Genomic DNA, 18122 nt, shown 5'->3' on the forward strand with positions numbered 1-18122 from the left:
TTCAATTCTATCTGAAATCTGCTCACTGCAGACGTTACAATGCAGACCCAAGCAGCAGCATAGCCTTGAAAGACCGTTCAATCAAATCAACAGATCTATTTGTGTCTCTGTGTGTGCGTTATAGATACGGTTCCAACTCTTTACGGGAGCGTTTATTTCCATATTTTACTTTCAATTTAATCTGGCAAAAAGTGTGGGGGATAGAATCGTGTTCCAGGAAAACTGTGTACGTTATAAAAAAAGTTTTGCGAGATCCCGCAAAAGTGCATCGTTTTTTTTTTCTTCTTCATGTTTTTTTCCCCATTACTTTTTTTTTTTTTTAACCCATGTTTTTTTTCCCCATGTCACCCGGAGGGCTCCGTAGAATTGACCGTGATTGATTTTCACTGAAAATAATTTTCAGCACATGCAAAATACATACATTTGAAGCTGTGAAAGATGATTCAACAAATGGTCCCAAGATATCTGTTAGTTTTTTATCATTGATGCTGACTTAAAAGATAATATCGAGGATGTAGAAGATAAGTTCCATCACTACTGGGCCTTCGTTCAGCCGACAGGCACCACCATGGATCACTGGTATCAGAGCAGAGTCCAGATCACTCAGGTACTGCGACGACAATGGTTGTCCATTACTTCCAACCAAGTAACCCACCTGATAGCACACATAAATACTTTTATTTACTTCAGCATATTATCAACAAACAACTATCATTCAAAATAATTAGCACATATAGGGCTTTTTCTTGGCGATCTAAAATGCAGCGCATATAGCGTATTCTTATCACGACGCAAAGCATATTCCTATCTTACATTAAAAAATTTTGCCATGCACTTCTCTTATTAAACAATGCGCCCAGGGGTGCAGCAATTAACAACCTAAGGTGTGGTCTAGCACATTATCTAAAAATCGCTATTGGCCTTATTCACCTGGCGGCCAGAATGAGGCTACAGGATACACTTACCATTACACCACAGTCCAGCACTCCATTTGGTAATGCACTGGCCTGCCAGAGTAACCACCTTCTTCTTCAGTGAGTTTTTTTTTCACCCACTGATTAAGAAACATAAGACCAACCTTTTTGCGCCAAGCGCCTGATGTTTGATAATAAAACCACCCCAAATGTGGACTGGACACACCCCTAAATTTATTTAAGCTTTTCGCTACTGACAATGCGTTTTAGATCGCCAAGATAGGGCCCAAAGTTTTGGGCTTACAGGCCCGACAGTTTCATGAAGTTGATCTCTGAATTCACCTAATAGAAATGTCAAATAGAAATGTTGGTTTCATGTTGTTGTCTCTTAACAACATAAATGTATAACAACAAATGCACATTAGTTTTAAAAAGATGTCAATGGTATTGCATAGTCATGTTAGGAACTACCATCATCCAAGTCCTATTCAAATCATCCAAGTCCAATCCGTTAAGATGGCTTTTCGTTTAGAACAATTAGAAAACCTTCTGCAAAATGAAGAAAATAAACCAGGGAATGGCTTGCGAAGACAACGCATACTCCGTGACATTGTCATTGTGCAGACATATCAACACCTTTGTTATTTTCCCATCTCAGCCTGTGCAACAAAACATCACACGTCAGGCATTCTTCCACAAAATTGTCTTCGTCAACCTGCCGTGCTAAGGCAAAAGGCCATAACTTCAATTTTTGGCAAAAATGAGTTATTGTTATTTTCAGGGTAATAAACATGAGTTTTATCATGTAGACAAGAATCAAGTGTCAATTCGATTGTTTTATGGGAGAAATTTGATCACGTTTTTGCCGTAACTTAAAAAAGGCGATAGGAATCTGAGGTAGAAGCCTTTAACTTCGGATACGGCTTTCTGCCTTCCTTTCACGCAGCCCCTGAACACTCCAATAAGTTAAGGTTGACATATGGCTTTCTGCCTTCTTCTGACCGACCAAGTTACTGATTGCCGCGCTGGAGTTACGACTCATTAAGCCTATGTACAGTCAAATTAAATCACCTCAGACACACACATTAACCTACTGTAACGTCAATAAAGTGTATTTGCAGTGCTTGCTTTTGTTGTGATTATTGACAATCTAAGTGTGAAGATGGCATACTCTAGAGGCAAAATGATGCTGGAGATGGCTTTGAAGCGGAAACGCCAAGATCAAGGTAAGAATGACACACGACTGCATAAAGATATAGTTTGGAGCATAATCTAAAATCCACTAACAGTTAGACATAGCTAGCTTTAGCTACCGATGCAAACTTAAGTAGCAGCAGGCTAACCTACTTCACCAAGTACTACAAACACTTATAATATAATAAATACTTTGCAGTCCATGTAGCCCTATCCGGTAACAATCAGAACATCACATCATGGCTTGTAGGATATCGATTATGTCACAGCCTACAACAAGGATATATGTACAATGACATAAAAATGTGCTTCTCATGCTAGCTCTCGCCTGCCAATGACATCCACTCACTGGGTGAGGGTTGATTGGAGCCACAACATATCACACACAGCCATACAGGCAGGCATACATTACCTTTGACACCAGCAGCAAAAATGTAGTAGGCTAATTAGCAGCCTACCTTTTTGTCGAACCCCGGTTACAATTCATGCCAAACCACCGACAAGGAAACAAATCCATTAAACGAAACTTGCAGCCAGCTACGCTACACTCACATGTTGCTTAAGCATTGTTGTCAGCAAACTTAGACTAACCATACTTCACCAACTAACTAGACACAAACACTTTACAGTCCACGTAGCCCTATCCCGTAACAATCAGAACATCACATCATGGCTTGTAGGATATCGATTATGTCATAGCCTACAAGAATACATTTACAATTAAATAGAAATTTGCTTCTCAGGCTAGCTCTCGCCTGCCAATGACATCCACTCACTGGGGTGAGGGTTGATTGGAGCCGCAGCAACATATCACACACAGACAGACAGGCAGGCATGCATTATACCCCGTGACACCAGCAGCAAAAATGTAGTAATTAGCAGCCTACCTTTTTGTTGAACCCCGGTTAAAATCCATGCCAAACAATGAACTTGCAGCCAGTTACACTCCCATGTTGCTCAAGCATTGTTGCCAATAACTGCTAGCTACTAACTCGCGCTAGCGTGACTGGTCGGTCAAGGAAGTTTCCTGATCCAAGTTACGTCTTGATTTGCCAAGCGAGGAAATTAAATGATCAACGATTAGACGAATCCCAACATGTGACTTCTTGATGTCACGGTGTCACGTTGTGAAGACCGCCCTGAATGTTTACACCTCTTACAAGTAATAGCGTGGTATCAAATAAAATATAACTGTCTTTTCTTTTTTGCACCACATTTAGCTTGCTGGTCATTGCAGTTGATTGAATATCAGAACTAGGCCTATGATATAGCCTAAATATTATAACTAGTCTCCGAAGAAAACTCTAGCATTAACGAGCAAGCTGTAGCCTAGAAATGTCATGATGAGAAGTAAAATGATTGGTCGAACATATTTCCCGTGTTGTTTTGCAAATGTTGAAAATAAAATAAATAATTGTAATGCTTGTTTTATTGACAGCCAAATTATCATTAGCCTACTGCTACTAAATATACATACAAAGAAAAGTCGGAGAATACGATTTGGGTGGAATTAATTTAAAACCCACCATGGTTGTGATGTTTGAAATAATAATATGGTATAATTATCACCATACGTAATATATATATATATATATATAAAAAAAAAGATGTGGCCCATTCTTATATTATTCTATGTGCATTTTACCCAGACAGTAGGCCTAACAACTAACTCATACAACAATCATCAACAATTGGACAGAACTGTGTGATTTCATTATTATCATAAGTCTTTGAACAGGTGTATTCTGATTTAAATACTGTTCTACCAGCTTTAACTGTTTGAAAAGTGCCGCTCTATTCTGTATTGGCCCTTAGCGGTGTATATTTTTCTGTGACTCGTGACCAAAAATGTTTGGCCACCACTGCAGTAGACAATTGAAACATATCTTTAATAATTCTCTTGTATGTACTATCAATCATCAACATGTTTCTAATCAATGTTATTTTATTCATTTCAGTTTCTATTGTGCCGACTACTACTACTGGACACAATCAGCAGCAAGTTCCTGGCAAAACTGATAGTGCATGCAAGTCCCCTGTAAAACAGGAGTGGACCATTTTCGACTGCCTTGATGCAAGCACTGATCTGTTCTTTGGAGAGGACAACATGTTGATTACCAGTACTCCAGGTGCCATCCAAGCAGTTTTTGAGGACTCCATCCCTCTCTCACTGATGGAACCAGGGCCTTCCCTCACTGACCTGTCTGCCCTCATTTCTGTGTCTGTTGAGCCCTCCATGTCACTGCCTGAGCCTGAGCCTATAGATGTCACACCACCAGAGCCACAACTCCCACCAGCTGCACCAGCCTCAGCCCCAAGGATGACAACCCCTGAATATTCATCTGTCCAGGAGCTTGTCCCAAGCTGTGAGCCCGGAGCAGCATCTACTCCTGCTCTTCCAGAGCCCAGCAGCAGACCACCGCTAAGGGCCCCATGTGGAGCGAAGTGCCGTCGACAATGTTCCGCCAAATTTTCCCAGGACCATCGGAGGAAGATATGGCGAGATTTTTGGGACCTTACCTACAAAGAGAAGAGAGCCTTTGTTTTTCACTCCGTAAGCCAGGTCAAAAGTTCAAAGGTCACTGAAAATCCAAGCAGGAGAGGCAGGACTTTCATTTACAGGATGAAAGATGAGGGTGAAAACCCACATCAAGTTTGCAAGCTGTTCTTCCTCTCAACACTAGGCTACCATCCCATGAACGACAGCATAGTCCAGTCAGTCATCAGCAAGGAGCCAACATCCACCCTAGCCCCACCAGCTGACCAGAGAGGGAGACATGAGCCGGCAAATAAGATTGACCTTGAGCCTATTTTTGCTCATATTGAGTCTTTTCACCCCACCATCAGTCACTACAGGAGGGAGCACGCACCCTGCCGCCGGTATCTCCCTAGTGACATAACCATGAAGCTCATGTTTTCTGACTATGTCGAGAAAGGCCACAAGTGCGGGTATGACACCTACCGCAAGGCAGTGAAGTCAAAAAATATCAGTTTTGCCAAACTTGGGGAAGAGGAGTGCGAACTCTGTTTGTTGCAGGACCAGCACATAGAGGCAGCACACCAGATGGAAAACTGCCCGCAGTGTGATAGGTGGAAGCAGCATAAGGCCGAAGCGGTTGATACCAGGCTACACTATCGTGCCGATGCGGATGGAGAGTGGCCTGATGATACTTCAGTAAGAAGTGTGGACTTACAGAAAGTCATAATGCTGCCAAGAATGCCTGGGGTGAAATCGGCGCTTGTTACCAGGCGCATCAGTCTCTATCACGAGACATTCGCATCGGTGGGAGGAAAAGGTAATAAGAAAAAGAACATCTCTGTTGTCTGGCATGAGGGAATAGCAGGGCGAGGTGCTAAGGAGATCACATGTGCGTATGTGATGGCGCTAGAGAAGGAGAGAGACTGCAAGCATATAATTTACTGGGTTGATAACTGCAGTGCCCAAAATAAGAACTGGTGCCTCCTCTCCTCTCTTGTGTCACTAGTCAACTCCACGGTGGTTTCAACAGAAGACATCACGTTGAAATTCTTTGTGCCTGGTCACACTTTTATGAGTGCTGACAGCGTGCATCATAGTGTGGAACAACAGATGAAACGTAGACCAGGAGGGGTGGTTTATGATTTCGAAGATTTCATGGCCGTTGTCCAGAATTCCAACAACAAGCGGATGGAGGTTTTGGAACTTAAGAATGAGGCCATCAGGGACTGGGTGGATGGCCATTCCATGGCAAAGACAAAGAAAACGCCCCGACTGGCGACCCTCAAAGTCATTAAACTGCAGCGTGGTTCAACGTCCATGTGGGTCAAAACATCACATCGCGCAGAAGACTTCATGGAGGTAGACTTTCTACAAAAGAAATTCAAAACCTGCATACCTTCCACCTTGAGAGCTCAAAATCTCGGTGTTGAGAAGGGAGGGGATTTTGAAAAACCTTGTTCCCTTGATGCCAGCTACCAGAGGCTCATTCTGGAAGTCATTACCTGTGCGGAATGACTGTGAGGATGAAGAATAGGGGGTCAGGCCTCATTCCCCTCTCACTCAGCTCTCTCTCACATACGCACACGCACAAAACCGCACACGCACACACACACACACACAAACACACACACACACACACACACACACAGACACGCGTGCTTTAATTCTGCATCACAAGACAGGTTTCATTTAAGTGTAAGTCTGGTATAAATTGACCCATTAGTCCTGTTGTTCAAGCTCACCACATGCAGCCCATAGGAATAAGAATGAGACAATTTGAGACAACATAGGCCAAGTTGTGGACAGGCAGCTTAAAGCAGACCCATGAGGGTCATTTTTTTTGTACATAGATTAAGACAGGTATACACTACAAAGTGTGAAAATTACAATATTATACCTATAGCTCAATTGCCAGGACATTAAGATAACTTTAAAGTCATTTTTCTCAGTTTCACACTCTGGTGAGTTAAGGTCTTTTGCCTTCTGAGGGCAGAACAGGAAAGGGCCCAGATGATGGACTACGTGATTAAATCGATGGTTCAGAGTAATTTCACCCTAGGGTCCTTTGCACCACGACCCCGGGCCAAACACCCTCCCAGAACCTTTTTTCCCTTGGTCGAACACTGGTCGAGTAGCGCTGTTAGAAACTAATGACGTTCTGCAGTCGTAATGGAACCAACTTTTATCTCGTAAATTACCCCACTAATAATGCCCTGAATGGTACGAAACTTCTACAGTAGTACAACTATGACCTTTAGTCCAATTAACTTGACGTTGGCTTTTGTCCTGGGCCTCTGGTGTATTCCATCCGTGAACGGCGGATTGACTTGCGAGCTGCCATGCTCTGCTGCCTGGAGTCTGGATTGAGTAGGCTAACGTTAACGTTAGAAGCAAGTTTGAAGAACTTTGACGACAGCGATCTCACGGAACAACAAACAGTCGCTGTCAATGTTCACCGAGTTGCTGATCTGTAGGATTACCTGCGACTTCAGACTGTTCATTGCTTCCAGTGCTCTCCAGACTGCCAGGAAAACGTTAAATCCTCCGAGTTGGACACAGCTGTGCGCCTTCATCATTGCCCTTGGACTATTCAGCCGCTTAACTAGATGCAACCAACTGGACTAAGTTAACATGAGTTTTCTTTTTAAAATGTCTCATTATTTATTTCATTATTTGTTTTTGTTTGTTTGTTATCCGTCTTGAATGTTTCACATGTTGTATATTTCACGTGTCACGGGTACGCTGGCGATTACGCCGCTCCGTTAGGCATTTTTGTTATTTGTTTGTTTGGGTCTTGTGTGTGAAGCACTTTTGTTGCACTTTGTGCATAGAAAAAATGCTCTTCATGTTTGTCTGTAAGCACGTTGTGCTCAATGCTTGAAAAGTGCTATATAAATAAATATTATTATTATTATTCAGGGCTCTACAGTGCGCCCATTTCACTCGCACATGCGAGTAAAAATGATGCCGTGCGGTGCAAAAAAATATTTAGGCGCACTGGTGCGAATGACTTCTAACCATGTCAATGTTTGTCTACAAAATACACCGCAACATCGAGAAACATTATGCAGACCATAGAATCATGTCGCGAATGCAGCATAAAAACTACACCTTCCATCAACGTTAGCAGTTTCGCGTTGTGACTCGCTAGTAGTCGCTTCTATCAAATCCAAGAGTGCGCAGAAAAAGCGGAAAGTTAACATGCCTTTAAGCCCAGTTGACGTATTGGCTGCAATATGCAAAATATAGCTGTAGCGAACCGGCACAAAAGTAGCCTCCCGTAATACTCACATTTTATTCAAAGGTAGAACGCTACTGACAACTCCAGGCTTCCACGCATGCTTGTTTGTTTACACAGAGTGTGTGTAAGTGCAAAACGAAAGTAGGCCTAACGTTTGCCTACTGCCCCCATCAATGCAGATATTTCAAATAAAAACTAAAAGTATAAAACATATATCCTTGATTAGCCTATGTTGGGTTTTGTGGAAGATGCATGCAGTCAGATAGGTCACCATGGGCATATTTGGATTAGCTACAGATGGATTCACAAATAAATAAATTAGCCTACATTTGGCAGGATACTTGATATACAGGCTAAATGCAAATATGGCAATGTATTATATTATTTTACATTAACAAAATGTAGGAAAATAGAACAGACTGAAAATAAAGTAGGCACTGATCTTTAAAATCCTGTTTCCTGTAGCCTAAATGTTGTCAGTCATTCTTAATATTCACAATTGGTCCACTGGCATGTTTAACTGTTAGCTGCAGTATAATGTTAGATTATGTGTAAGTTTAGTACAGAACTGACTGTGCGCCCAAATTTTTGTCTGTGCTCCTACATTCTTTAACTTCGGCGCACAAGTGCTCTTGGAAATTTTTTTTAGTGTAGAGCCCTGTTATTATTATTATTATTATTTTATCTAAAGGGTGTGGCTATTGTATATATTTGGTCACTTACAGGCATAGTAATGGAGCCAGAAAGAGGTGCGGCTGTAGCTGGTGCTTGTGTGGTGCTACATAACATGACCATGGCCTGGAATGTACCTTTGCTGGAGGAAGATGACAATGATGATGGGGATGATCTTGATATTTTTTTATTTATTTGACCTGTAGAATAAAAGTGATTAAGATGTATCTGTCTGTCTTTACAAGATAGGGTCTATCGCAGCCACCACACTTGGCAGGAATTACGTCCTGTTCCCTATGTGGTGTGGCTGGCATAGAAGTCGCTCCCCTCAGACATCTTCAACTTGACATTGACAGCAGAATCAGCGTCCTGGAACTGCTCCCTCAGCCATTCAGGACTTTACCACTCAGCTCTGACCTCCACCCTCCCTGCCAGCCTGGTTTAGCCACCGCTCGCTCCTCTTTAGCCACAGCCATCTGGATGCCGTCTCTGCCTGCTTTGAAATGTTGTTCACCAGGTTCTTGCGGGTTGCCCCTTTCACCCCAAACATCCCCAATGCTGTCCAAAGTGACTGACCTGGGAACCCCCAGCAACCCACCTCCATCGGTAGATTCCAGGCTCTCCAACCTCTCTGCCTCCATGATGTCTGCGTGTTGTAAGGGCTCCTCCACTTCCTTCAGAGCTCCACTGGCCTTCCACTTCCGGCATATCTTCACCATGATGATCGCCTGTCGTACAGCCTGAACATCACTGTTGCGCAACATCATGGCCAACTGGACTTTGGCTGTCTTAAATTCCTCCACGACTGATGTAATTGGCAATTGCAGTTTGCTCCCAGAGCTGTATAGCCCTATACTGCCCTACAAAGCCAAAAGGCAGTAACTGCATTTTTGGTCGAAAATGAGTTAATGTCATTTTTGGGATATTAAAGACTTCCTTTATCATGTGGATAAATATCTATACTCAATTTGACTGTTTTAAAAAAAAAATAGAGGGTTGTGTATGTAACTCCAAAAACCATATACAAGCAACCATGGCAGAGAGCCACAACTGCAGTTCTTTGGCTTTGTTCTTTGACGTACAAGTACAGTTACCATAGCCTTTGGTAGCAAATATTGATTATATGTCAGTTACTGCCTTTTGCCTTTGCACGACTCCTTATTTTTAGTACATAATACATCTGACAAATAAGGGTCAAAGGTCAACTTTGAGCACAAGTTTTTTTTATATACACACATTTCTTCATCAGGGCAACAATTCATCAGATTTTCATTGCTCTACCTATAATACATTTGTGAAGACAAAACAAATAACTTTAAAGTCATTTTTCTCAGTTTGACACTCTGGTTAGTTACTGCCTTTTGCCTTTGTAGGGCAGTATAGAGCAAAATATTTTGGGGACAGACAGCCACCTCCTGAGGAAGCTGTTGATTTTCCTTTCCAAAGCCTCTACTGTTGTCAAGAGGACCTTGTACACAAGCAGTGGCCACAGGAGCCTTGGAAGGATGCGTGTTGGTAGCCCCATACTTGCCGGGTAGGCCACTCCTCTCCAGGACTTTCAGCCATTCTTCACGCTTGCTTTGTCAGTCAAGTCGGCTCTGTACCACCTTCCTAAGCTCTTTACTGGCTGTTGGGATAGTGTCCTCACTGATCTTAAACCGGAAGCGGTCCTGGACACGGCCCCGCTTCAGGCCTAAGCTTCTCGATTTCGATGGTTTGAACTGCATCCTGGCTGCAGTGGTGAGCTCTACCAAATCTTCCAATATCCATCTACCCTCCGGGACCGACCTCGCTGTGATTGTTAAGTCATCCATAAAGGCCCTGACTGGGACCTGTTGGATGCCACTTGACAGCACAGCTCCCCGTTTGGGTTTCTCCACTGACTTGACGAGTAGGTTCATCGCCACTGCGAACAAAATGATGGAGATTCACGATTCCGACCTCCAATCTCTGCCAGTTGGTAGTGAAATCACCAGAGGTGAAGCGCATCTTGAAGTGCCCGAAGTAGTTCTGGAGGAGCAGCTGTACCCTTTGGGGGACGTGGTAGGCTTTGAGCGTGTGGTTGACTAACTTGTGCGGCACTGTGCAATAGGCGTTCGTTAAATCAAGCCACAGGACTGCTAGATCTCCCTGTGTCCTCGATGATCTTGGAGATGACACTGTTGTGTTCGATGCAATCGGGAACTCCTGGTACTCCGCATTACTGTACTGCAGTTCTGTACTGAGTCAGCCTCTTTGCCAAGATTCCAAAGAACACCTTCCCCTCCACATTCAACAGCGAAATTGTGCGGAAGTCTTTCAAGCTGGAAGAGTCCTCCTACTTAGGGGTGAAGCAGCCCTCGGCAATAAGAAAACTGTCTGGCAGATGGTTCTTCTTCCACAGTACCTTTTAAGTAGCCTCCAAAGATGTCTCCCTCACAGTTCTTGTAAACTATGTACGGAATTCCATTCGGCCCCTGGCCTTTCGGATGAAGTCAAGTCAAGTCAAGTCAAGTCACTTTTATTTTTATAGCGCATTTAACATGCACAGAGTGCAACACAAAGCGCTCCACAAGCAAGACACAAAAAGATGCCGGACGGAGCGACATAGTCTTCAGCGTTCCCGCGACATCAAGACAAACAAACACATTTACAAAATAACAATTGACACACAAGACAAAAGATGCCTGATGGAGCGGCGTAATTGCCAGGGTACCCTACAAGACAGACAACAAACAAAAATGAACAAGTAATAAAATAAATAAATAAGAAATTAAAATAAAGAAAAGTCTGTGTTAACTTAGTCCAACTCAGTCCAATGGCAATGACATGGCGCACAGCTGCTTCTTCAGACCAACCCGGAGGATCCAACGTTAACATAGGCCTTCTGTAAGTGACATTAGTAGGCCTACTTGTAGACTGCAGTCTAGAGATCACTGGAAGCATAGAAGCTAACCGTCTGAAGTCATGGCTAGGGTTAGGGACCCCCGACAGCGACAGCCAGATGCTCTGAAGTCGTTGATTTCCTGCTATCTGGGCTCTCCATCGTCAAAAGAGATGGCCAGCTCCTCTTGGCTGCACAGCTTAGTTATTCTTCACGCCCTGGGTCACTGTGCACTTTATGGAGGTGCTCCTCTACCTCCTCCTTTGGGGCCTTTAGCACTCCTGATTTTTTTACTCCAAGGAGCCCTGACAGGTACTTGAAGGAGTTTTTGGTGAACTTGACCCTCTCCTTCTCCCGCTTCCTTCTATCCCTTCGCTGGCATTCTGCTCGCCGCAAGGTCTTCTATGCGCTCCCTCACGTTATCTCGCATCTCTTTAAGTGCAGGTTTTTTGTCTTCAGGAGCCAGCCGAAAAACCTTCTTCAATCTTCTCAAGTCGCCTCTGAGTTTTGCAATTTCCCTTGAGCGCCTGTTCTCTCCAGCATGCTGTGGGCCTTTGGTCTGTCTCTGCTCCATCCTATAGCGTTCTGCTCCCATGCTCCAGATGATAGTGGACATTGCCTTCATCTTCCTACCAATGTCACCAGCAAGGACAGATTCCAGGACTTGGTCTACTTCCATGTCAAAAGACTCCCAGTCTCCCACTTTCCTGGCTGCTGCTGTAGGCCACAACACTAGCTGTTTCCTTGTTTCCTCTCCCTCGATGGGCCGGACTCGCTGGCTCTTGATGTTACTGGTTGGTACTTGTTGGTACTTGGGAGAAAGCTGACGCCTTTGTTGTGTGCTTGGAGATTCTGGGTACTATAGTTAGACACCTGACCCTGCCTCTCCTCCGTCTCACCAGGTTGTCCTGAGCGTTGCACACTATTGTGTAATAAACAGCCCATCCTACTGTGGTGTATCTTCAGACCTCTATCGCCCTTGCAAACCTTTCCACACCTACAGACTCTAGTTGTTCTGTTGTTCTGAACCGTTGTCCTTTGATCGTCATCCGTTGTCATAACAGTTGTCTGTCCTATAAGTCGCTCATCCTCCCCCGCTCTCTTGGGGGTGTCTTACAATGTACTTTTCCATAGCGACTTGAGTTGGGTTCCTCCTCGCAGAGGACGTGCTTTGGCTTGCCAAGCCTTGGCACCCTGTTTCTGGTCTTCCCCAGACGCCAGCAGTCTCTCCCCATGTCTTTACACGATAGGGTCTATTGCAGCCACCACACTTGGCATACATAAACTAAAGCTCATGAAAAGTTGTGTAGTTGTGTTGTGTAGATATGTGCTCCTCCTGTAATTTTAAAATTTCTAAATTTAGTTTGTATTTTTCCACATCTATTTTTTCCTTTTCGACTTTTAATTGTAATGTCTCTTGTTTTACTTTATTGTTTTTACAATAACTCGTTGATGTCTTCCTTTCCACTGATTTTTCTGGGTCCCCTCAGACTTTTTTTCAATGGAGGTCAGAAGGTGTTATGTCTGGCTGGCTGACGGATGGTGTTGGGTCCAGCCAGTCTCTATCCCCAATTATGTCCAGGACAAGCGATGAATATGGCACTATGTCAGCTTTTGGTCCACCCCCTATTGTAACTGTCTTGGGGAAGTCCTCCGCCGCCTGCATTTCCAGGTCATTCCATTTTTTGCGTACATCCTTTACCTCTTTGACAGCAATGCCTTTTGCATTTGCCTCTGCTATGTCCTCCCACGTCTGCTGTTTTCTTTTGTTAGTGGTGAACGTGTTGAATTTGTACTCTAATATGGTTTTGTTTTCCCTGTATTTAGAGATTAGAATGATGATTTCATCGTGTGATAAGTTTTTTTCCTGGGTCTGTGAGGATCAGTCATGGTCAGGCCTGAAATACATGACAAACAACATAGACTACATTAAGTTATAGTTTGTCTAATGTTACACTTAAGTTTTGCCTACTGCTAAAACTAGCCTAAATCATGACACATAACCTAAATCACTTTGGCATCTGCCAAAAACCATAGGTTGCATTGAAAAGCAAGATTAGGTTACATGTCTTAATGTTATCCTAGCAAGGCTGTCATATAGGGCTAATGTATTAGCTAAAATTAACATTATTGATGTTGACAGTCTGACATAGCAAACATTTAACTTACGCTACACTTATAGTAACAATGTAACACATAAGCACTACTGGTTACGTTAATAGCAATAGGTAGACAAAAGGTTAACCGTTTGTACCTTAATTATTGATGTATAAGTGTCAGAAGTGTAAACAACTTACCGATTTAACTTCCTTCGTGTAGCAAAGTCGGCTCTTTTTTGCTTATCCTGTTAACGTTAAGTCTGAGGTGAACGCTCGGAAAAATGAACGTTAATTTTTTTAATAATTCGGTAAATTTGTTGCTAGATAACCCAACTCACCAGAGTGAAAACATACTCGTGAGAAAACACACTCTACAAACCATGAGAAAAAGCTTAGATAGCCCAGACAATAAAATAGCTTTAACAAAACAAATTCATGTTAAGCTAGTCTTTATTGTAAAATATACAAGAAATATCGAGTATCTTAAGACACAAACCTACAACAAATTAGAGTGACCGGGCAGCTGACATTGAAGCAGACTTGGGAGATTAAATAAAGATAGAACTGTTTTTCTCCTCTGGCTTGGATGCTGAAAGTTTTCATTCAACACATGTGTAGCTACTGTCACACCTCCTGTTTACATTGTAAGCTGCCAATGATTGGCTTGATCTAAACATCATTAAATGCGACACTTATTTGACCCTGGGTCGATTTACACACTACTAGTTAAGTTCCGTCTTAAGTTATGGTGGTGCAACTGAAATTTAAAACAGCGCTAGTTTGAAACTAGCTACTCGTAAGAACGTATGGTTAACATCAAATTTACACTTGAACTTATGATCAACCTTAGATTCTACTACTACTACTACTAATACGTTTGATTTGTATAGCACCTTTCATACACAGAATGCAGCTCAAAGTGCTTTACTGGTGCAACCGGCTGCAGATTTTTACTCATCTACTCAAGTGCCAATAAATGTGGAGGGCATTGTATGATTAAGTGTTAACTTAGACAAGACCGACACAGTTGTAGTGTCATGAGCATTCTCTCTCCCTGGTAACAACCTTAATTGAATTCAATTCTCTGCCACTCTGCTCACTCTCTCTCTACTCTGCCTAACGAGCTCCACCTGGCTCCGCCCTGCTCTGCTCTTGTTACCTGGCCAGCTGCGCTGCATTTCCCACTCACCATCCTCACCTTGCCCCACTCTGCTCTAATTACTCTGACAGCTGCACTGCATTTCTCCACTAACCTCTCCCAGTATATAAAGCCCTGTTTTTCAGCCAAGCCCTGTCAGATCGTCTTCAAACCTGGACCAGTAACCTGCCTGTCTGTCTACTCTCTGACTCCTACCTGTGATTCGGATCCATTCTTGACTGCCTCCCTGTTCTACTGCCCCGGTTATCCCGACCTGCCTTCCGGATCTTCTCGATTACTCTCCGATCTTCAGCCCCCCCGGTAACTCGAATCTGCCTTCTGTCTCTCACCACGTTTAGTGCCTAGCCCTGGTCTGTACTACTGCCTGCTGTTCATCTTGCTGTTGTGTGTTCCCCCAGGCCTCCGACCACCAGACGAGCGAGCCCAGACGCGTCACCACCCTCAGCCCGAGACGCCGCTCGATCACTGGGGGACACACACACTCAGCACCTTGGACTGGAACCCCCCCGGAAACTTGGTGACCCCCGGAGCCCAGGTAACCCACAGGACCCTGAAAAACCCCAGAGCCTCGAGAACCCCTGGAACCCCTGACACCCCTGGCACTCCTAGCACCCCTGGAACCGGAACCTCCAAGACCTCACGATTCTCTCACTCCTCTTCCCCCCTGAACCCTTCAATAAAAAGACTGAATTTGAACTTGCGCTCTTGGGTCGTCTTCTGTCCGTGACAGAACGATCTGACCATCATGGACCCAGCGCACTCCCTGACCACTATGGAGGAAGAGCCCGAGATGACTGCCCTACAGCGACTGGAACGCACTGAGGTTGCGTGCCATCAATGTCGCCAGCCATCAATCGGATGGCTGGCGACATTGCTTCCCTTCTCCAGCTAGGCAACCAACAACAACAGCAATCCAACCAGCAGCAACAACAGATCCAGCAGCAACAGCAACAGCTTCAACAGCAGCAGCAACAGTTTCAGCTACAACAGCAACAGTTCCAACTGCAGCAACAACTGCTAACCCAAGCCCTGCAACTACTCTCAAACCCGGCTACTCCACCTGCACCCACCCCTGGTTCTTCTGTTCCTGTACCACCGGCAGTGCTGCCACCAGATCCCCACGCTCCTGAACCAAAGATTGGGAACCCGGAACATTTCGATGGAAACCAAAAGCAAGTAAGACCATTCTTGAGCAGCTGCCGAATCCAGTTCGCACTACAGCCCAGGACCTTCTCAACGGAGGGAGCCAAGGTGGGGTATGTCATCACTCATCTCACCGGCCGAGCTCGGTTGTGGGGAACGGCGGAATTCGACCGGCAAACCCCAGCCTGTGCCTCCTTCAGTGCCTTTGAGGAGGAGATGTTAAAGGTCTTGCCAACAGCCGAAGCGTCACAAGCTCTGCTCACCATCCGTCAGGGCAATCGGACAGTGGCAGACTTCTCCATTGACTTTCGTACCCTGGCCAGTCAAAGCTCGTTTAACTCAGAGGCACTGGTGCAAGCCTTCCTCCACAGCTTGACGGACTATATCAAAGACGAGCTTGTTTCTCATGACCCGCACTCAACGCTTGATGCCGCCATTGACCTTGCCGTCCGCATTGACCGCCGTATACAGACCCGGAGGAGGGAGAAGGGGCGGCTCAGTCAACCTGCCATCCGCACTCGGGTCGATACCTCGTCTGTCCAGCCTCTGCCTGTCCAGTCCCAAGGCCAACTCAATCAGCCTGAGGCCATGGAGATTGGCCGTGCCTCTCTGACTCCCGAGGAGCGTCGGCGCCGTCTAACCTCCAACCTTTGCCTCTACTGTGGTGGTGAAAATCACCGTGTCGCCACCTGTCCGGCAAAAGCCGCAGCTCACCAGGTGTAGGGGAGATCCGGGTGAGCTCAATAAATCTTCAGTCTCCCTCCATCCAAAAACCCCTGCTTCATCTCCGCCTTCAGCTTTCCGACACGACTCATACATTGGCCGCCCTTGTGGATTCTGGAGCCGAAGCAAACATCATGGACCCTGAGCTTGCACGGCAACTGGACGTGAACCATCATCAACTGACACAACCCATTCCTGCACGAGCCCTGGATGGACATCATCTGGGCACGGTCACTCACATCTCAGCCCCTGTGACAATTCTGCTGTCAGGAAACCACCAGGAGTCCATCCAGTTTCACCTCCTACACTCACCTGGCCAACCACTCATTCTCGGATACCCGTGGCTCCGTCAGCACAACCCCCACATCGACTGGGAGACAGGAACAGTCCGTGCGTGGGGAAGGAGTTGTCACCAGACCTGTTTAAGGGGGGCCACCCTGCCCGTTCACCGGGAAATATCTAGCGCTACCCCCGACATATCCAATGTTCCGACCTGTTACCACAGCCTGAAAGAGGTGTTCAACAAATCCAAGGCGACATCTCTACCCCCACACAGACCCTATGACTGCGCGATTGATCTCCTGCCTGGCACAGCACCTCCCAAGGGTCGTCTTTATTCACGGCCCCGGAAAGAAAGGCCATGGAAGACTACATTAATGACTCTCTTGCCGCCGGGATAATCAGACCATCTTCTTCCCCCGCAGGAGCAGGATTCTTCTTCGTCGGTAAGAAGGACGGTTCTCTTCGTCCATGCATAGATTACCGGGGTCTGAACGACATCACGGTTAAGAATCGCTACCCACTGCCCTTACTTTCGTCTGCCTTCGAACTGCTGCAGGGAGCCACCGTATTCACGAAGCTGGACCTTCGCAATGCCTACCATCTGGTGCGGGTGAGAGAGGGAGACGAATGGAAGACTGCGTTCAACACATCAACCGGCCACTATGAGTACCTCGTCATGCCAGCGGCCTCACCAATGCCCCAGCAGTTTTTCAAGCCCTTAGTGAATGATATCCTCAGGGACATGCTAAATACATTCGTTTTTGTGTACCTTGACGATATTTTAATATTCTCAAAGACTCTGTCAGAACACACGCACCATGTCCAGTTGGTCCTGCGCCGCCTGCTGGAGAACTCTCTTTTCGTGAAGGCAGAGAAGTGCGAGTTCCATGCCAAGACCATTTCATTCCTGGGGTATGTGGTGACCGAGGGCAGCATTCAGATGGATCTCACGAAGGTGTCGGCTGTCACGTCCTGGCCAGTCCCTGAGTCTCGGAAAAAGTTGCAACAGTTCCTGGGCTTTGCAAACTTTTATAGGAGGTTCATCCGAAACTATAGCACAGTGGCTGCACCACTCACGGCGCTAACCAGCACTAAACAACCGTACCAATGGACAGCAGCTGCTGATAAGGCCTTCAATAGCCTCAAGACACGTTTCACTTCCGCTCCCATCCTCCAGATGCCAGATGCAGCAAGGCAGTTTGTGGTGGAGGTAGATGCTTCGGACGTGGGAGTGGGTGCAGTGCTTTCTCAGAGAGCAGCCGAGGATGGCAAGATGCACCCCTGTGCCTTCTACTCCCGTCGGCTAACCCCAGCCGAATGCAACTACGACATTGGGAACCGCGAGCTGCTGGC

General features: G+C 45.4%; 1 protein-coding gene across 5 annotated transcripts in view; it reads right to left on the minus strand.

The window, feature by feature from the left end:
• Positions 1 to 317: 317 nt before the first annotated feature.
• Positions 318 to 18122, minus strand: part of LOC143133613 (zinc finger FYVE domain-containing protein 9-like) — a 244690-nt gene continuing 226885 nt past the window's right edge. For all 5 annotated transcript variants that reach the window (XM_076293365.1, XM_076293364.1, XM_076293361.1 and 2 more), the window contains one exon: positions 318 to 655. In XM_076293365.1, the coding sequence (XP_076149480.1) occupies positions 494 to 655 (162 nt within the window). In that variant the 3' untranslated portion in view covers positions 318 to 493. The remainder of the gene's footprint in view (positions 656 to 18122) is intronic.

This window comes from Alosa pseudoharengus, unplaced genomic scaffold (assembly GCF_046254945.1).
Source record: "Alosa pseudoharengus isolate Yale_2024_CS ecotype anadromous, Long Island Sound unplaced genomic scaffold, YU_APseudo_1.1 YU_APseudo_1.1_scf_2, whole genome shotgun sequence".
In the NCBI taxonomy this organism is placed as follows: Eukaryota; Metazoa; Chordata; class Actinopteri; order Clupeiformes; family Clupeidae; genus Alosa; species Alosa pseudoharengus.